At 36.2% G+C, this 21,874-nt stretch overlaps 2 protein-coding genes and 2 long non-coding RNA genes across 4 annotated transcripts; 1 reads left to right on the top strand and 3 right to left on the bottom strand.

The window, feature by feature from the left end:
* Positions 1-423: 423 nt before the first annotated feature.
* On the bottom strand, positions 424-2,469 carry LOC129742738 (uncharacterized). The gene is made up of 2 exons (XM_055734681.1): positions 906-2,469; positions 424-647 (listed from the first exon to the last, which is right to left on the bottom strand). Exons 1-2 carry the CDS (start codon positions 2,467-2,469, stop codon positions 424-426), a joined length of 1,788 nt encoding a protein of 595 aa, XP_055590656.1.
* A 2,605-nt stretch (positions 2,470-5,074) lies between these two features.
* LOC129749599 (uncharacterized) lies at positions 5,075-6,396 on the bottom strand. The gene is made up of 3 exons (XR_008738099.1): positions 5,982-6,396; positions 5,640-5,912; positions 5,075-5,231 (listed from the first exon to the last, which is right to left on the bottom strand). It is a non-coding gene; the product is annotated as an uncharacterized LOC129749599 (long non-coding RNA).
* A 3,740-nt stretch (positions 6,397-10,136) lies between these two features.
* On the top strand, positions 10,137-10,946 carry LOC129749724 (uncharacterized). Its single transcript, XR_008738150.1, has 3 exons — positions 10,137-10,295; positions 10,399-10,538; positions 10,623-10,946. It is a non-coding gene; the product is annotated as an uncharacterized LOC129749724 (long non-coding RNA).
* A 1,608-nt stretch (positions 10,947-12,554) lies between these two features.
* Positions 12,555-13,295, bottom strand: LOC129743638 (uncharacterized). Its single transcript, XM_055735715.1, has 3 exons — positions 13,072-13,295; positions 12,905-12,991; positions 12,555-12,840 (listed from the first exon to the last, which is right to left on the bottom strand). The coding sequence occupies exons 1-3, from the start codon at positions 13,265-13,267 to the stop codon at positions 12,716-12,718; spliced, it is 408 nt and encodes a 135-aa protein (XP_055591690.1). The 5' UTR covers positions 13,268-13,295; the 3' UTR covers positions 12,555-12,715.
* Positions 13,296-21,874: the final 8,579 nt, after the last annotated feature.

Genomic DNA, 21,874 nt, shown 5'->3' with positions numbered 1-21,874 from the left:
TTCTGACCCATTCTGAACGTTTTTCCTGACCTTTCCGACAAAGATCGGACCCATTCTGACTGAATTCTCACACATCAACTGACAAATCATCTTAAGCTTCTTTCAAATGTCTCATTGACAAATTCTCGCAGACCGATTCCCAACACAAGGCCTTAAGTTCTGCCCTTTGCAGATTGCCTTTCTCCCAAACTGAGGAACCGACTTATCGCTTTTCCTGCAGATCCACCCTATTGGTGCAGGTTTTTTCGGCAAGGTGACGACGATTTACCTTCCGAGTTTCTCAATGTGATTTCTTAAAATATCTGTTCAAAAACTGACTCATCAACTGACAAAATACTGTTACTACTTTGTCCTAACTCCCAAAACTGGTCCAGTGTCTTCCAAACTCGCATTAGAAATAACAAACGGTTCTGAACTTTTTGTTTACGCAACAGTTTCAAAGGAACAATCCGGAATTCTCCCGGAAACAACCCATCCAAACTCGGTTTCTTGCAGAGTTGGACCTTCTTTCGAAACTTGACACTTGCCTGAGCGCACCAAATCGCAGAAATATTCTGCCCCAATAATCATATCTATCGGACCCGGGTTCCAAAACTCAGGGTCTGCCAATACCAAACCATGAGGAATCTTGATTCCATTGAGCGGAACTTTAGTGGTAGGCAGATAACTCGTAATCTTAGGCAACACATGAAAACTCATATCTTCCGAAAATGAAGAAATTTCTGACACGCGAGGCCGAACTCTTGCCTCAACTGACTCAATCGATTTAGCTGACTCATTTCCAATACCTTGGACTCTCAAAACATTCCGACTTCTTCGGAGATTCAATCTTTTCGCAAAGCTCTTCGTAACATAGCAATATTCAGAACACGAATCTAACAATGTTCTCGCAAACGTATAGTTACCAAAACGATCTTCAACCCGCACTACAGCGGTTGACATCAAAACTCTAGGTGAACGATATTTAGCACAATCCGGCCTTGGTGCCGCATTAAACGTAAAAGAATTGTCTGTGGTGTGTTGTGGTTGAGTGTGGCGAATACGTGTTTGTATTATAGGGTAGGAATTAGTGGAATTCTCTTGTGCTTGAGGATTTGTGTACGAAGTTTGACTTTGTTGATCCTGTCTTATCAAATTGTGTTCATGACCTTGCCCAGAAGGTCCTGGAAGATTTTCATTATGAAACGATTGACTGTTGACTGTCGACTGGTTTTGTGAAACGGAGCTCTGACTCGAAAAACTGTTATGCAACATCGAATGGTGTTTTTTGTTGCACTCGCGACATGATCCCTTGGTACAACGATCAATAAAATGACCAGAACCCAAACAATTCAGGCAGAGCCGCTTCATCTTGACAACTCTGAAGCGCTGGGGCACCGACATTGCTCGAAACTTGCTGCACGCAGAAGCTGGATGGAACGAATTTCCACAGAACACACAGTTGTTCTGGAATCTCGACGTGGCGTACACTGTTGTACGCTGGCGACGACTATCGATGTCCTCATGCCTACTGGGTGCAACTGATTGCAAAACCAACGCCTGGTCTCTCAGGAAGTCCATTACATTCTGATACGTCGGCACATCCTTTGAGTTGTGATGACTCTCCCATTGACGAAGTGTGACCGAATCCAGACGAGTACACACCATATACGCGAGAATAGTCGACCACTTCTCCGTATCTTCGCCGATCTTGCCCAGCATCTGGATGTTGCGATCAAAATCGCTGACAAGGCGGTTCAGAGCTTCTCCGCTTTCCCTTTTGAGAGGTTCGATAGCAAAAAGAGCGTCCAAGTACGCTTTTACGATCAACTTTTTGTTCTCGTACCTCTTCTCTAACATGTCGCAGGCTACCTGGTAGTTGTCAGCTGAAAGTTCGATCGAGCTGATCTCCTGTAATGCTTCTCCACTAATTGCTGACCGCAGGTATGTGAACTTATCGATGTCGGAGAGCTGAGTGTTGTTGTGAATCAGGCTATCGAACATATCCCGGAACGGAATCCAGTCCCGAAGTTTTCCGTTGAAGACTGGCAGCTTGATGTCCGGAAGCTTAACACGGGATATTGCTTCAACTCTTTCTGCAGACCCAGACGCACTCGAGGACTCAACCTTTCTCGGACGCAACGCAAGGAGTGATGCCTTCAGGGTGCAGTACTGCTCTTCGACTGCTATCGTTTCTGCGTCGAATTTCTCTTCACGATCTGCAGCCTGCTTCTGCAATCGACGTTTCTTTGTTGCCTCTGACTCCTTGACATCCTCTTCAGCACCATCGCTGTCAGCTGTGTCCAACAACACTTCCATCTTCTGTCTCACCAGGTAGTACTTCTTCATAGTCGACTCCAACAGACCCAATCTGACTTCTACTTGACTCTCGTGAAGCTCTGGTTTAAAATCGCGTACAAAATTAGCCACTCCCTTGATGGAAGCTCGCAGCTGGCGTTCTTGCTTCTTTAGGATACTTAAATCCTCCATTTTGTTCACTTAATTTCAACAAAATCACTCGGAATCCACACAATCACAAAACAAATCTGTTTGTCTGTGATATAATAATTTCTGAATTTCAAATCAGACCAAAAAAACTGACTGAATCACTTATTTGATTCACTATAAGTATCCGGCACAATCTAACTGAATCACTTCTTTGATTTAACGCAATTCTGACCAAATTTCAGACCAAACTGACTCAAAACGCTCGACGTTTCACAAAACCGACCTTGACAGGGGAATCGCGACTTGACAGCCAAAGCAGAAACAATTCGTAAACGAAAGAGTCGAATACCTCAGGGAATTGCACAATAATTAATTTGGTCGTCTACCCAAAATACAATAAAAAATCCAAATTTTATTCAAACCACAAGATTTCAATAACCACAAACCAACAACGACAGACATGCGCTACTTATCCAACAATCCGTTTCAAAAAACCGTCCGAAGGTCCGACCAAAAGTTCCGAAATTCGCCAACTCGCCTTGGGCACCACTGGATTCCACCTCGCTAGGACCTATCACTAGCGGCTTGATGCTGCTCCACGAATCCGCGATGGCGATCCTCCACAAAGGTCCTTTGTTGGAAACGCGCGTCCAAAATGCCGCCAACCAATCATAATTGGTGCGACCCAACAGCACAAAATGTCCGTCGCTCTTAATAGGCGACACAATATCATCACTCAACTGTCCAACTATGTCCAAATTTTCACTGGACTATCCGGCTCGAAGGACCAAAAATGTTCGATAACACTGCTTGTGGACTGTATTATCAGCTTCGAACCACTTAACTTCACTCCGAACAACACTTGGAGTACTTTCCCACCGTGGGGGAACAAGTTTTTTTTCCCTTATTTGGGATTTTCGGATCGAGTTATAGAACGCGACGTTCACTGGTTGGTGGATGCAAAATTATGATTTTTATTGCCGTTTGTTTTTCCTTCCAGTTTCGGCGCTCTGGATCTCTCTTATTGCTCAATAACGGTGTTGCAGTGAGACGTGAGAAATTGAGTAGTTATGCCCGTTAGCACGTCTCACTGCTGGGGGTTCCATAAAACACGTAATGATATCTCATTTCAGAACAATGATCCTAAAGCGGGCCACAGACTACACAACATTTGTACAAATGCTATGAAATTCGATGAAATTTTGTCGCGGTAAACACGATTTGCATAGTGTATGGCACTGCTTGAATGAGCGCCCAAACGGTTGGAGTAAAATCGGTCGGGATCGAAATATTTTGTACACACAAAAAAAAAGCATAGTAAAATTACTAAATCCGTGGTTTAAATGAACAACAGGCAACCATATTTTTAAGTCAAATATGTTTTGTTGTTTATAATACCTTACGCATAGCTATTTTACTATGTGCTCAATTTGGCTGCGCATAGTAAATTCGACTGCGTTTTAGTAAAATTGTCAATGAAATGATGTATTGGTTTACTTCGTCCCTAGTAAAATTTATATGTTTCATGATGAAACTAGTATGTGTTATGATAAAGATTAGGAGGAGCGAGGAGCTTGATTTAAATAGTGAAATTACTATGTATGTTTGTTTGTTTATTTGCATGCATTCATTATGACATTATTTGAAACTTTAAAATTCACACTTCCGACACATGTCGGTCAATGTTAGTGTGTTCTCCTGATGCTCTGGAATGATTTTCAAAAGTTATGAAACTTTAAAGCAGCTGAAAATTAGTTTTTTTACTCACGGGTTTGATGATTAATGATCCTGAATTAGTGTAAACGACAAGAAGGTTTTGCATGGTAAAATTATCATACGCACTGATGTTTTTGAGTCAATAATGTTTTGTTCTCAAAAGTACCATGTGCGTAGTATTTTGTTGATATGAATTGGTGCCACAATGTCTAAATTACCCGAATAGAAAAGTATGGTGAAAAAACCATGAATTCCATACTCACAAACCATAATTTATACGATTTACACAATGATTATCATCGTACTCGATACCGTGAATGCACATTGGAATTAATAGTTTTCGACCATACATTTCATCGTTTTGACGAAAATAACCATGAAAAAGGGGTATTGTTATGCAGCGTGACCATGAAAAAAATGGCGATTTTCCATACATTGGGAAGTCCAAAAATATAAAGTTCATGGTTAAAACAGCTTCCAGTTTTTCATGGTAAAACCATGAAAATCCGTTTATTTCCATTGTTAAAACGAAGATGGAAATAAAGGTTTTTCTATGGTATATAAGCATTGTTTTAACCATAGAAGTTAATGGTTTACCATGAATAATTTATATTTTTATTGATTGGAGTAGATTGCTAAAGTTTTACTAATTTCAAGGAATTTTATTCATGATAAGTTATGCTTTTGACTAAACTTGATAAAAGTTTGTTTAAAGCACGAACAATCAGGAATATTATTCCTTATAATCAGTAATAACTTTAACAATCTGGTTAATTGAAAAAGGAATTCAAAATAAGTTTATTTTATTATATAATTCTGGTTATAGGTTATTGCTGAGATTCAGCCCATTGAATACTTTTACTTTAACAACGGTTTCGAACGCCGTCTTTTTTAGAGTCACCTGCAATGATGAACATCCATAGCCCGAGTATTTCAAGGCAGGTTGTACTTAAAGATCTAGGGCCTTTGGTTAGAAGTTCGAGCAACCACCAGTTAGTCGGTCAGTTCAACGATGACTCAAATTATTTGTACTTGGCCGCGGAGATGATGCTCTTCAGCAATGCTGTGTCCCGTTCCAGATGTGGGAGCTGCAAGTAAACGAAAGATATTTGATGAATTCAGATTTTAGATAGAAATGAGATTTATTATTTCAGAGTTATATTCGAAATTCATGAATGCAGATAACGATTGCAAATTCGAATTCGAATAACAAATTTCAGAACTATTATTGAATATTAAGATTTCAGTGAAATTTAGATCTCAAAATTCAGATTCAGGATCAGATCTAAAATTAGAATACAGATCGCAGATAAATTTCAAATTCAGATTTCAAGTCATAGAAATGGATTTCAGATCCAGAGCTCAGGTTTAAATTTGATTATTCAGACATCTTAATTCAGATTGCAGAGTTAAGTCTGGCTTTTTAAATATCTTTAAAAAGTTTGATCATCGTTAAAATTCAATCTATATAATAACAGCTGTTTAGACCGACTTACCAACTTTTAAATCGTTGCCATTGTGAGTGTCTCGGACAGGTTGTACCGGAAGCTACGCCGCCCTTTTGTTTCCGAAATTAGACCAATATTTCCTCCGATTTCGGATTTCTTAAAAATCTGCAGAGTGGCTTCCAGGCACTTCAATCTGATGTCCTGTTCGTCTTGGGTGACGGCGTAGATGATGGGTAGTCAGCGAAGCACCAGCTCTTTGCCAGTAACGCACAATGCCGAAATTGTTGGTCGATTGGCTGTGCGTGCGGCATATCAACCAGCCTAAATTTTGCAAGATAAAAAACCTTAAGCATAATTTTTAAATTTGTCTAGTTTCAAACAAATAAATACCTCAACATCCTTACTCGTCGGAGATCTTGAATCGACGGGGAAACTCTCTCGACGGATACGATTCCAGCCATCGGCGTCGATGGCTGAATGGGAACCCACACCATCGCGGCATGTTTCAACAACTTTTGGTGCGGCGGATGGAAGATTTTCGGGCGACTTCTGCAAGGATGGCCATCGCAGCTTATCCGGATAGTGTTGAACGGTCCTCCGTCAAAGGAGGGCCGTTCAACATCAGCGCACTACTGTTAGCGTTATCGAAATTCTCGCACAGAATCGACAGATGATGGTCCACCGGGACAGGGAATCCCAATTACAGGATGTTTCGATTCTTTAAGTAAAAATCGATTACCGGCAATTCCTTTTTAATTAAATTTTCTTTTAAACTAAAGTTCGCGAAAATGGCGCACTTTTGAACCAAAATAAATCTCTACACGCAAAATTAAAAGTGTGTAAAAAAAATAAAGTTTACCGGACGTTCGTTTTGGTTTGGATTTTAATTTTACCATTAAGTACACAGTAACAACCAAAATCACAAGAAACTGTAGCAAGACCGTGCTTTTGATATTTTAGAAAACTATGAAATATTTTGAATTAACAATAAACTTCACGGTTACGTTAAAAATGATGGTGGTTTCAAAATTAAAAGTGGTTGAAAAATATTTAGATATTACGATGGAATTCATTGTTAAATTGAAAATCATTGTTCGGTTATATTAATACCATGGTCTTTGCTATTCGGGTACTATGCGGACGCTAGTTGTAATAGAAATTATGATGAAATTATCATGACCATAGTATTTTCGACAACAAACATTGAGAGTTATCGAAAATTACCAGGTACATAGTAATTTCAATATTGTTTCATGCGCACTTTTACAAAATCGATGTTAAACTTTTCGTGGTTGAAAATAATATAGCGCTGAAATGGTAAAATTATCATGACAGCGTCTTTGGGATAACCACTCAATTTTTTTCCGTGTACAAACCATCCTCCCAGTCGGGGTGGAGATGGTTTTTTTTGTTGCTGTTGCTGTTTTCGCCAGCAATCGTTTGTGTTCGCGTGAAAACTGTGTGTATAGTGTGTGGGCGAGCATAGATCAAACAATCGTCGTGGATCATCGAATTTGTACAGGCCATTTGTGTAGTCTATGGCCCGCTCAAGAGTAGCAAGAGACGTCTCATAAAGAGCGTAGCACTGTCGAAACTACAATACAGAGGAGCAGCCTGGAGCTCCGCTATACAGGTAGAGCGTAAAAGATCCAAATTACGGAGCAGACATCGGCTGATGGACATGCCAGTTCTTACAGGGCCATCTTAGCAGATGCAGCTTTTGTTATCGTGGAAGATATATTTTTTTTGTTTCGATTATAGTCGTTTTACCATCTTTATGGCATTCGCGACTTTATCAACGTTACAGTTGGCGGATCGTTATTGAAAAACTTATCCGGTCCAACTGTGTTCGATGTTTGCTCTCGGGCTCGAACTCGCGGACATCGGCTCAGGAGATAACAGACGTGCCAACTGAGCTATATCACAAGCCCATCGTGGAAGATATGATACTCGCACTTTGCCATCTTTGCAGAACGATTTTATTTCGTTAAACTCAAACTGCAATGATGCAATCGGTAGTTCAAGTTCAACTCGGAAAGCATCAAGAAGTAGGCTTTGGATAAACTCGGTCCGAGTTTACAGCAATAAGAAGATATATTAGCGAAGCGATCGTACAGTTCCGCAAATTCCAAAATTCTATTTGTTTTCGTTCGGCAACTGAGCACATCAATCGAAGAACGCATCGGGGCTTGGCTAAAATTGGTATGGTAACGAAAATAAACTCAATTTGCACATAACAAGTTCATCTCGGAAGAAATCTGCTGAATGATTCTTTCCGAAGCGAGTTTACGAACCTCTGTCACGGGCAGGGTTGCCATTTTTTTTTTTTCAAAAATCAGGGAACTGGCGAAATAAAAATCAGGCAAAATCAGGCTACGTTAATGTATCGGAAATTTCGCTCAAAGTGATGACCTTTTCTTTGGTCATCGCTCCATATTTTCACTCTAAGATATGTTGTGAGCCTACTTGGTTGAATAATTCTACTGCATCAAGCAATCGAAAGATTCTATTCAAATCTGTTTTTTAATTATGAACTGACGGGAATGTTTCGATTGCTTTGATTCAGCCACATTTTCACTTCTTCACTTTAGCTATGGTTCCTCACTACCCATTTTTCATGACATTCGCAAAAATCAGGCAAAATCAGGCATATTTTCAAAAATCAGAGAAATTCAATGGCTCATTAGCTTGTCAAGCAGAGCCTCGAGAAATCAGGCAATGCCTGAAAAATCAGGCACATTGGCATCTCTGGTCACGGGTTCATGTCAGGGAGGTGGCAATCTAGTTCTTCTTTCGAACAAGAATCTTTTTCTTTTTTTTATATCCATCGGGAGAGACGTTTATGGTGTTTTCATCTCAAAGCAGTACTTAGTCTCAAAAGTCAAAATTTCAACCAATGAGGAATCAGAATGATTGATGTGTTAGTGTGCTTTCAACCATACTTCTCTAGCATTTGGCATTTAGTTTGGGTCCTTGACAGCAAAATGTCAGGTTTGTTATGGGCCCACAAAATCGTGGGCCCGTAATTTTGATGGTTGTCAAATTCAATGACAAAGGATAGGGATGCCATCTCCCTGGTTCATGTAGGTATGTACCATGATGGCTCTAGTATGGTGATCTCATATGACAAATTGCCATTCCGCCATATTGAAAAAAAGTTTTGACAGCTGGCTGTAGTGTTTACGAAAAAAGGGGTCCAGGGATGCCAGGTGTTAGAGATGAAAAATCAGATGGCAAAAAAAGTGTGTGTGTGTGTGCCCGCATACTAAAAAACTATATTACAAATAGTCAATACGATACATCCACTGTCCCAGAAAAAGTTATTGTCTCCGTAAACGTAGCTATAATTTGAAACTTTACTTCGACAACGATAAGAAAATAAAACGAACGTTCATGTGAATAGTGATGGTATCTGAAAAGGTGAATCAATTGTTGAACGATTTACTTTAATTTTATCAATAATCGTTAAACTGTTCTCGTACCTTAACGCTTAGCGTTCATGTCATGTGTCAAACTCACGTCAAAAATTACCGAAATGCGGGTCAGAGATGCCAGATAGTTTGAAAAAAGAAAACTCAGCCCAGATTCATGAAAATATCTTTAAATTTATTTAAAGAATCAATTATGGATTTGTTCATACGTGGAAAAAAAGAAAGCAGTTGCTTTGGCCAAAGAAAAAAAAATCGGTCTGATTCTATCACCGTTCAGTAAACAGTTATCAAATTTTGTTTCATTCGAATAATAGTTATTAAAACTTTTTTAAAGTCTTTGAGAGAGTTTTGCGTTGGACAGATTAACAAGTTTCACTAAACTGAGTATGCTTCATCTTAAAAACAATAGTTTTGTTGATTTTGTTTGGTTCCGGCACGAGTTTTTATAATAAACGGTTACAAACTCTTTAATTTTTAATGTAGGAGTACGTAAGCCTGTCAGTTATAAATTATAGTTCAGGTTAAATCTTTTCTAAAAGCGCTCAGTTTTCTGCCAAAAGTAAAAAAAAATCTGCAGCGATTGCCATTTGCCCGACCTAATAAGACACCATGAAGAAAAATTTCTGGATTTTCAGGACACATACTAATTCTGATTAAATTGCGTAAATAAAGGAAAAATAAAGGTACTGTACTCGCCTTAATTGATGTAACAGAGGAAAGAAGAATATGGGCTGGACTGCAGTTTATATGAAAAACTCATTTAAATATCATCTGAATCTGAAGATTATTATCGTTAAATGTTCGATATCCTGATGGTTGTACTAAATGCAATTACAATTTAAATATTTTATTTCAACATCAAAACAATTCAGTACATTTAAAAAATCACGACGGTCTCATGAAAATCAGGACAAACCCTGATTTATCAAGACATCTGGCACCTCTGATGACAGCTGTCATGACACGCTACACGCTCATTTTTATTTAAACATTTTCGGTTGAAAAATAACCATTTTATGGCTTTGGCCCGAAAACTGCCAATATGGTTATTTTTTAAGAATATTTCCTTCTCAAATTTTAACCATTTTTGTAGTTCTTGAGCATTAACCACAAAATGTTTAATAATTTGGTTTTGCTATCGTAGCCATCTTGAAAATTGCCAATTTGCAGACGAACGCGTTTTCAAAACTCTATCATTCCGCGTAACTAGATCGAGTTCGAGATTAAATCGGTTCTTTTCGGAACATATCGAATCTATTGGTGGTTATCAAAGGTAAATATTCTAATATAAATATTCATCTAAATTCATCTTTTAATATAAATAAGTCATCTAAAAATTGCAACCTCCCCATAAAAAAAATAAAATTAAATTTCAGGATACCGATGAGATATGACCCCGCATGAAGTTTCAATAGAAACACCTAAATTATAATCAACCGTAGCCGCTTGCTAGCTGATTCTCGCACTATCAGGTGTATTGTAATATCCTAGAAGGAGAACCCAGATCACACTTCCGGTAAGTTTAAACATTCCTCAGAATACTTTTGAATCCTTCCAAGGATGGAAAGGTTGGTTACTTAATAAAGTATTTTTGTTTTAGGTATTGGTGCGAAAATGCAAGATACTCTTCCGACTGCAATTTCACCATCCGGAAGAAGCTGGAACAGACTGTACTTCTTTAAAAATATCACCCGCCAGTCAAAAATAAATACATCACCCTCCGGTGAACGGACAGCACTGAAGACAATGATATTTTTAACACTTTCTTCATCTACAAAATGTCATCAAGGCGTATCTGCCACTTCCGGCGTTGTCCGGCTCCGGCGTTGTTTTTTTTTTCATTTTAATTTGGTAGTAATGGGAGGAGAGGGGCTTTTGATGCTATGGTGTATTTGTTTAAATAAATAAAAATACTCAATAAAAACCGGAGATTTTAATGAAAATTTTACTAAAAACTCTCCCAAATCTGCAAATTACACAACAGCTCTTTAAAACGGTTAAAGAATAACCTTTTTTCAACTTCTCCGCTAGAATCTCATTCGGTTGAAAAATAACCATATTCGAACTTCTCCCCTAGAAGTAATTTTATGACTTCTCATGGAGAACTCATAAAATGACATTTCCCGGGAAAAGGTCAAAAATGGTTATTTTTGAAACATAAATGGTTCAATAATTTCTAGCGTGTAGCAGTTTGGAAAAGAAGAACAGAAGAAAAAGAAATTTAAAAACGATTTGCTGGTGAAATTACAGCCGAGCAATTTCGGGAAGAATTTGGTGCATGTTTCGGTTCAACGTACCGGAAAGCAGACACATCGGGTGCCGAACTCAGTGCAGCCCAGCAGTTAGGCTGAAAAATTCAGTTTTTCAGGTAAGTTGGATTATGTTTTACCTGTTTTCACCTGCTGCTTATTGGGTAGGCCAATGTGTGAACATTCTAGTTGCGTATATGTGAACATCTAATTGATGTTTTTTTATCTTTCATTTCAGTGTCGGCGATGCTGCTTTTTTTTGCAGCTCAAGTACGCCGCCGGGGGGATTTCCCTCGTGGGTGGCGCTATAGCACCGCAGAAATTTCGGACCTTACTTGCCAATGTCTGTAGACATAAATTATTCACTTCATTCACCATGTAACTACGGAAGCTGGGTCAAAGAATTAAAGAAAAACAATCCCTTCATGCCTTAAAAGTAAGTTTAAATATAAAAATAAATAAAAATGTATAGTGAAAATGAATTAATTAATGTAAAAATCCGAAAATCCAAAAAATATTCCCTTTTAGTGCGTCCACCATTATCGCGTACGGTTCCCATAATCATCAGTATAACGTTTCGTAAATCTATTCATAACTGTTACTGTAAAAGTTGAGTTACAAGAGTACTTTTTGGAATACTTTAACAATAACAGTTTAATGCTCTAAATACGTTTCCGTAAGCGATTTTTAGATTTTATCTTAACTGTTTGTAGAACAGTCTCCCCATACAATTGTTTTAACAGTTTTAAACAGTAACATAACTTAACGCCATACCCGAATAAAAAAATACGGTTACCAAACAGTTACTGTAATAGTAACACAATTATTCAGGAGAGCGTAAAAAAACTTTTAGATAATGATAACTGACATCGTAAAAAACATTCCACTAATTGTGAATTCCGAAACGACGGTCTCTTGAATATGGCGTTAAGTTATGTTACTGTTAAGAACTATTAAACCACTTGTATGGAAGAACTGTTCTGCGAGCAGTTGAGATAACGTTCAAAAACCAATTGGGGAAAACGTATTCTGGTCATCAAACTGTTTTCCTTAAAGTCATTTTTAAAGTAATCTGGTAACCAAACATTTCCAGTAAAAGTATAAAACGATTCGACAAAATGTTTCTTCCGAAGGTATGTATACGTTTATTGGAATCATATACGGGAACATGGCACGCACACATGTGCAAATTTGCATTCAGGGTTTTCGGATCATTTTATGAAACCATTTTTATTTGATTTTATGAATTCATTTATTGTTGACTTACATGTAAATGTCCATCCGATTGGGTACAAATCGGCTACAAATTTAACCGCTCATAATTCTGGTCGACAACAAAGGTCCGGTCATAGGTGCTGCGAAAGGTTGCTTCATGCTCAAGCGGGAGCTTTGCTTCCTTCCCATTTGGACGATGGATGTGAGCGAAAAATGGACTGGGTAGCAATCAACCTTTAAATTCACCCGTCTGGCATTGCGGATCCATCTGCATGTGACAGAAACTTCCAACGACGATCCCATCCGGCCATAGCGAAAAATTGCTTTTCCTTCGGATTACGATTGTGCAGGGAACTGAAATTAAAAATTAAGCAGTCAAATAACAATTAGGGCTATAGATTAGACCATTAAAACTTACGGGAGCTTCCGGTAGCATGCCGACTGCTGGGGGCTGGCTCCTTATCAACCTTCTTCCAGAGATACGGAAAAGTGGTAGTACTATAACCTGCAAAAGGAAATATTTTTCCTAGAGTAACTGTTGTTTATTCGTTTTATCGGAATAAGTTTTCCGGCAGGTTTACATACCTTGACCGCGCAATCTATCCATGTTTCCATGAATCCAAACGCATGAAAAACAAAGGTGCCTTAACCGGGAGTTAACGGATGTTTCAATAAACATCCGGTGCGTCGATCTGGCACTTACTACTGGATTATTACCACTGCACTGGTGCCATAAGTGACGAAAGGTTGGGCACAGGGCGACTACAGCTGGTTGGGCCATAATCGCCGTCGTTGATCCGGAAGATTTGGAAAATTACCCGATTTACCACAAATCGCAAATTTCGCGCGAACAACACAAACATACTAATCAGTGGTGCCAGATTCACCGAATTTTCAAATTTTTATTATTTTTCTGGCCCAATACTTATTTACAATCTAGTTAAATATTTATTTTAATTTCTCTGTGTTATTTGTGATGAATGTAATAGTTTTCAATATGCGTAAAAATGTTCTTTATGATTTTGAGCGTAAATCCAAAACTTGATCAAGATTTCAAATAGTCGAAAATTTAAGTATAATTGTGAAATTCGTAGTTTATTTTAAAATCAAGTCCAATGATCATCACGGTATGATTTTCATATAGCCGAAAACGAAATGACAACATAGAAATCATTACGCATTCTGATTTTTTTTTATTTACAAATGAACGTTTTTGAATTCCACTTGGCACCTCTTCTCTGCTGTGACGTGAATGTGTCAAAATGCATGAACGCTTCGGGTAATGATTCGAGATCAATTTCACGCTTTTTAATTAATTGAACGGGAATATTCCACATCCATAGTTCACGTTATCTGGTAATGTAATTTTTAATATGAACGTGAAAGTACCGTTTTAATCGTTTCAGAGCTAAAGTTTGATGGAATAGTAACGTGTACAGAAATGATCACTATTTCAACAACCGTTGGTGTATCATATTGACTGTTCGAGTTATGATTTTTTCGTATGCGGGTATTCAACAGACCGTCGTTTTGGAATTCAAGATAAGTGCAATGTTTTTTATGGTTTCAGATATCATTTTCTAAACGTTTTTTTACACTGTTTCTAAACGTTTTATAACTACTACAGGAACCGTTATGTTACAATATTTTCGTATTCGGGTGCACAAGCCAATCGTAAACGAAAGATCAAAAGATTTAAAACCGTACTGGGGTTTAGTTTATTTTATTATATTTAACTTGAGTTTTCGGAAAAAAGCAATGATATGATTATATTCAATGAATTAATTTGTATTCTAAACACTTTTTTTTAATAAAATTACAATACAGTTCGGTGTATCCGTATGATCCGAAAAAGAAAAACTTTTTATTGACCGTTATGATAGAAAGGATCTTAAAGGGTGGAACAAACAACCAAAACCCTAAACCGGATGTTGCTTGCTCCTTATTCTTGTTATCTTATCCAAAGAGCTATTTTGTTTCCCTTTAATCGAAAAGTGTTGGATGAAAATAAAAGTAAATCGGTTCTGCTAAAGGAATGCTATAAATTCTGCTATTGATAATTTTCATGATTAAATAATAAACGATTTTATGGTTCGAAATTTTATTTTCAAATAACTGTTGCATCATGTAAATACTGCTTAAGCCTTTTTCAATATTAACATATTCAGTTAATGTACCTTCACCACCACCCACGAGCAGCGCTGAGCTGGAGCTTTGCTGCACTTGAGGATGACTAGCAATTGGACAGCATCACCTGCAGAATCCTTCAGGGGCTCAATCCATTCCGGACAATCAACAGTCTGCATTGGATCGAACTGATTTCCCAACCCACTCATCGGACTTATCGTCATGCTGCTCAGGCGCCTAACGTTGGGCCTATTTTCCTATTTCAGCTCATCGGTTCCCTCGTTTAAAAGTGCCAAAATCTTCATCTGGTTTTCCCAAATGCTACCCATCAGATCCGGATTACTCGATTGGATCTTCTGGAGCAACCATGGCAACAGACGGGGGTCCTCCTGAAGCAGCTTTTTCATCTCGATGAAGATCGGATGTTCCTGCAGGAGGGCCAGCCGCTTCTCGGACGATGGAATGTAACGCCTCGCCATGTTACCATCCGATTCGATGACTTTCTGCTGCTTCTAGATAGCTCTTGAAAGAAAAAAGTGTTGAATAGGCATACATTAGTCATAATAAGTAATGCAAAATTAATGTTACTCACTGCTACCGACGAAGCTGGCACCGTCATTTATAGGTCAACCTCATCCAGCTTTGCTTACCAGCCCGGTGCTCAACCGGAAGATTTTGTTTCGATTCTATGAATTATACTTGCAAAAATCAAGGCAAATCTTTGGGCCTTATTCTGCGAGGCGAATGAAGTGACTCGTAGTCACATTAGTCGTAGTCACGTGACTATAGTCGTGGTATTCCGAGAGGCGACTCACTCCAGGTGACTAGTTCATTACTCTGGAGGCGTTTAGTTCATTTTGACGTTCCAGAGGCAGTGAACCAGTTTCATCGAGTTCACCATGCGAACTGTCAAACATGTAAGGAACATTCAACAAAGGTAGTGTGATATTCAATATCTTGGATGACGTCACATTCATAAAGAATTTGAAAATAACAAATGCATGAAATAAATCAAACCAATCTTGATTAAATTTCAGATTTAGAATCAAAAAGTTAAATGGCTGTAGAGGATTCAAAATTCAAAGATCCAATTCAGATTTAAAACTGAAATATAAAATTTAATTTAATATCAGCGATTGTCTGGTAAATTTTAGTTTTTCGATTAAACTTCATGCTAATTCCAAATTTAAAAAACCTTTCAAAAAACTATTTTAGATTAAAAGTTTAAATTTCAAATAAACAATTTCTTTTATAGATTCAGATATATAGATTTCAAATTACATTTAAAACTTGGGTTTAAGATTTAATTTCATATATTTCAGATTTAGGTTTCAAAATTCATATTATTTTGTATTCGGAATAAATTGTTCCCCCAGCAAGTCTTTCGCTTTATGGAAATAAAAGATTGGACACCATTTTCAGTTCAAACAGAGGAACAATGTTTTAAAATGATTTCCTTTGTTTTTAAAGAACTTGAGTTGTTTTCACTTGATACCAACAAAATTTGCGATTTATGCTAAATTGAAGGTTTAATTTTTTAAATTATTTCAAATATGAAGTCTCAAGTGTCTTTTTTTTGTTTCGATTATAGTCGTTTTAACATCTTTATGTCATTCGCGTCTTATATCAACGTTGCAGTTGGCGGACAGCTATTGGAAAACTTATTGCTAAATTGAAGTTGACTTTAATTTTTAAATTATTTCAAATATGAAGTCTCAAATGTCTGCAAATGCATCATCTTGACCTTTGTTGCTACCAAATATTTGAAAATTATTTTTATTTTATGAAATGTGGTTTTTAATACATCCAAGGAATCACATCGTTGTGCATGAAACCCTCTAGCAGTTGGGGTTTGAGATTTATTACTTCATTAATTTTCGTCTTCCAAAGTGTTATTTTATACACCCTTTAAAAACTTTCTTTTTTTTTTCATGAAACAGAAATAAACATATGCAAATGTTCTGTCTGAATAAGATTTACAAGCAAACATGTATTTAGATAAAAAAAAAGGTGCATCATTAGCATTGAAAGTTTTATTTTTTAATATTAGAGGAACAAAATCCTTGCACAAAATTTCTAATAAACAATTTTTTTATAGATTCATAATTTATAATTCAAATTTATAGATTTCAAATCAAATTCCATACCACGGTTTCAGTTTTAATTTCATGTATTTCAGATTCAGGTTTCAATGTTCATTTTCTTTAGTATTCGAAATGAAAAGTTCAGATTAATATTCCTCACGTAGATAAGTCTTTCGCTTTTTGGAAAAAAAGATTTGTTTAAAAGTTTAATTATTGTTATGTTATTTTTTTTAAATTATTTAAAATATAGAGTCTCAAATGTCTGCAAAAGCATCTCGACACCAAACATTTGAAAATTATTTTAGTTTTATGAAATTTGCTTTTTAATAAATACAACGAATAACATCATTGTCCGAAAATTGCATCATAAACCCTCTGGCAATAGTGGTTTGAAATTGATTTATTAAATTTAGTCTTTAAAAAGTGTTATTTTATACACCATTAAAAACTTCTATGTGCGATAAATTTCGTGAAATAGAAATAATCATATGCAGATGTTCTGTTTTATTAATGAGGTGTAGAAATAAACATTTATATAGGAGCTTGTACATTATAGTTTTTAAATAATATAACTTCTTAACCTTGGAAATTTTCAAAACACCAAAAAACCACGAGCAAGACAAGGAAACAAAATTTGGAAAAAATAATAACCAAATATGTTCTTCTTTAGTTATTTTTTTATGATTTATGACATGATTTGAATACAAATTATAGTTATACTTTATTTTAAATTTTGAATCAAAATAATATTGTAATATCTTTTAGTAAGATTGTTTTTATTAATCACATCTAGAAAAAAATCTATATGCTGTTTCATTAAATTCCAATGAAAATTGCGTTGGAAAATTCAGTAATAAATGCGATACAAATGTGCTGCAATAATTAATTCTGTGTGTTAATTTATTACCATGAAAAGTAAATAATACGATAGAAAAGAAATGAGCTTATATAAAACATATACATCCACATAACTAGTTTTTTTTAAATGGCTAAGTTTTCAAACTACTACTACATATGCAAAAACAAGAATGCCGTACCTCAAAAATCAAGTTATGTTCATTGATAGACAGTACGTTGAAATTCATCCGAAATGACTATTGCCCAACGTTCGAACATACCTAGGTGATGCAAATCAGATTAATTTCATGCAAAATTTTGCACACTTCCTTAAAAATTGTGAGTGCTAACGCATTTTGGTTTGTTTGCTAAGTATTTTATTGTTGGTTTGCAAATAGCTTAAGCACTCTTATCAACAAAAAAGTACCTTTTCTGTCTGTTATAGTAACTTTTAATTTTAAACATAAATATATGCTTCACCTTCCTTTACATTTCATTGGTTTTTGCCACATGTGTTCATTCGAATGTTACAAGATGAATCTATCGAGCTGTCAAAGCTCCCGACAGATCCATAAGCAAATAGTTTTTTCGACGGCTCGGTTTTATTTAAAAAAAAATCGGAACGTAACTAAATCGGAATACACCCGTCTCCAGGAGGCCTACCATACTGGGGGCCACCCTGCATCCGCAGATGACCAAGGATGCTCTAGTCATGGCCACGGTCCTGTCCGACTGCTGTTCTCGTCGGAGTTTCTGGAACCCTTTGCCACCGTAATCGAAGGAGCAACTCAAGCCGCAAATTCTAACGAGCAATTCTCAAAAGCAAATTCTGCGAGATGGTAGGGAGGTGGCCCGGAATCTAACCTGAGACGATGGCAACTACCAGTGGCTGGAGTTTTAGTAGTTCCTTTCCCAATGCTGCGAGAAGCAGCTAAGTTTCTCCGTCCTACGAAGAATTTTCGGTAATCGGGAGGGCCATATTCACCGCTGATCCTATAGATGCTGGAAAATTACCTGGATCCCTCTTCGGATCCAGAGGTGCGGTCCTACGTCGTTGGGGCGTTTATTTTGATAAACGACAATGAGGAGGACGTGCAGCTATAGTTTTACCAACACGCTACCGAGGCAAAGAATAGAACGGTAGAAGAAAATGGAACGCAAAATTAAGCAAAAATAAAGAACAGTTTAATAAAATACACCTGATTATTTATTTTTAATGTAAGTGCCAACAGAAATTGCCTAAAAGTTACCGCAATTGTTTTAGTTGCGTTAAGCAGAAACTTCGTCGGGTCGTAAAAAACTTAAATCCATCAGCCGGCGGGGGTAGGACCTGTTGCAAAGCTAGCTACTGCTATCATCTTGTGAGGGATCGTGTTTTTGAATTAAATTTCATGTTAGGAATATTTAAAGTAATTATTTAAGTTGCTTTTCATGTCTCTTGAATTATTTAATTAAAATTCTGTTCGATTTTCATATATTTCTTCGCATTCCACCTTGTTTCCTATCGAGTCACCTGCGAAATAGGTAACGACTTCAAAAGTCACTTGGTACCGACTTGAGTCACGCCATTCGCCTCTGGGAATACGGTGACAGAAAAAAAAGTTCATTCAAGTCACCTAAAGTTCATTCAAGTCACGGCATTCGCCTGCTAGAATACGGTGACTCTAAAAATCCAAGTCACTTCACGTCACTCGCCTCGCAGAATAAGCCCCTTTGTCTAAGCAATATCTTGATGATTGGCAAAACTTCGTGTTTTACAAAAAGTCAGAGCACCTGGCATCCCAGCCAGCCAGCAGCCAGCCGAACAGCCAGCTGTCAAATTTCAGCTCCTCCTCCGCATCCAACCCTCGTCTACTTTTTGCCAAAGCGAGACCACCATCATGGTATGTACCTTCATATAATTCCTAATTTTTAAATATTTTTGAACTATGAAAAAAAATGAAATTAAGGGTTAATTATGAACTTTTTTCTAATGAAGAGTCTCAATTATATGCAATTGAAATGGCCAAGCTTGCAGATTCAGAATTAAAAATCGAACACAAACACACACAGGCATGGCCGTAGGAACGGGGGGGGTTTTGGGGGTTAAACCCCCCCCATGAGGGTCCAAAAAAGGAAGCGAGGTAGTCTACTCTACACTCAAAATTTTAAATTCATAATAAATTTATGATAATTAATAGAGCAAAGATATTCAAGAGAAACTATCTGAACTAAAAACTGATACAAAAACCTCAAAAACCCATTTCAGGTTAAAAATTTTGCTACAGTTTTTAAGATTTTTCTCACTTGTACATAGAATAAGGTTGTCAGATTTTTTTTCGGCACGTATCTGGGCTGTTTTATATAAAAACCTGGAAAAATCCGGGTATTTCATTTCAAAATTGTCGATCAAATCCAGGCAAAACCGGGCAATTTTGGTCAAAACCTAGGAATTGCTCATCAAAAATCTAGAAAAAAAACTTAAAAAACCTTTCATGATAATTTTTTGAAACTTGCTGCAAAAATTTTGGACGCATAAAAAAAAATTACAACACAAATTCAAAATCCGGGCTTTTCCAATGAAATCTGGGCAAACGGGTCGGACCAGACTTTTCCCAAATTTTATATTAAACTTCCCGGCCAATCCGGTTAAAACTGGGCAATGTGGCAACCTTATCATAGAAATTTAGGTCTGAATATTATATTTTAAATTAAACCCATTTTGGAGGTTCTGGTTCAAAATTGTATTTCTATATATTTTCGTATTTCTGATTTTGCATCAAGTTTAGGATTCTTGATTTTCAGTTGGAATAATCATAAGAAATTAGAAATGGAAAGCTGCTTCGAAATTCTTGTTTGAATTCGGTTGGCATTTCATATAAAATTTGAATCATTGGGCTTTTTCTGCGTCTCGAGTGACGTGACTTGCGAAATTTCATATGGTTTTGCAAGCTTAAATAGCCTCTCTAGCCTCGAATTTTTCGTTCGGATGAGCTTGGTCTTCAGAGCTCATCAATACACACATTCCTTTTCTGAAGCATTTTCTGGAGTCAGGACGAAGACGTGAAATTTCGTGAGTTGCAGAAGAAGCCCTCATGTTTTTCGAAAATCAAAGCATTTTCAATATTCAATATTTATTCTAATACAAAATTTAAACATTTAAAACCAGATTCTGATTCACCATTCGAAATTCACATTTTAAATCGGATTCACAAAACATATTAAAAATAAATAATTGAAATAATGAATTAAGATTAAACCAGCACTACAGAATTTAAATGCATGATTTATGAAAATAAAATCTGGAATTGAGATTCGACAATCATATTTTTTGTACATTTCGGAAATCGTAAAGAAATTCGGAAACAGATCCAAAGTTCAATTTTTGAATTCAGGTTTAGAATTCGAATTTAAAATTCATAAAAAGATTTAGCTTGTGAATGAGTTTTTCAATCAACATAAAATAGTCGAGAAATTCAAGAGAACATAAACTTAAAAATTTGCTTTTCAATTCAATTTCCAAATTTAAAAGTTTTTAATCAGAATAAGTTTGTACACACAGTTCAGCTAAAAATCACAAATATAAAGTAGAATTCGAATTAACTTTCTAAGTTTTGATTCATGCAAAATATCCCAAATTAAACTTTAAAAAATCATCTACAACATTTTTAGTATGAAACTGATTGTTTATGAAAAATATTTCCTGTTTAAGAAACATGTACCTGATCTTCACCTAAAAAATCAGCACATTTTTTTTAGTTTTTCGGTGTATTGTTTAAAATTATTAATATTGCAGCTTTTTTTAAAGCCAAATCAAAAACTAAAATCATAAATTTAGTTCAAGTTTGCATCAAGCAAATATGAATCGATTTTTTTTTATCTTTTACTGTTTTTTGGAAAATTTTAATTTTTTTCATCAAAGGATAGAATCTTGGAATTCGCAAAAGAGTTTAGAAGATTGGGCTTGTTTTATTTGAGTATAGAATAAGTTTTTTTAAAGAAATTGAAGGCTACTCTAAAAAGAACTTATCTTATGCTCAAACCAAATAACTTTGATCTACCAGACTTTTAAACAAATTCAAAAAATTTAACCGTCGATGAAAGCAAATTTCATATATTGTTTCTAGAGATTTCATTTAAAAAAACTTAGCTCACCCTTAAGGCTAAGGACCAAATTTCTAAAATTACTTTTTTAAGGTTTTATTAATGATACACCATCCTTGTGGCATTCTTGTTTTCTATTAAGTTACAATTTCATACGGAAAACATCAATGAGTACTTAAAAATGAATAATCATATAGTTACAAACATAATTTGTTTTTAATTTTTTTTATTCGTGTATTGTTAGACAAGAAATCAAA

Source organism: Uranotaenia lowii, chromosome 2, assembly GCF_029784155.1.
Source record: "Uranotaenia lowii strain MFRU-FL chromosome 2, ASM2978415v1, whole genome shotgun sequence".
In the NCBI taxonomy this organism is placed as follows: Eukaryota; Metazoa; Arthropoda; class Insecta; order Diptera; family Culicidae; genus Uranotaenia; species Uranotaenia lowii.
Note: the sequence above shows the minus strand (reverse complement) of the source record. Positions and strands in the feature narration are given on the sequence as shown.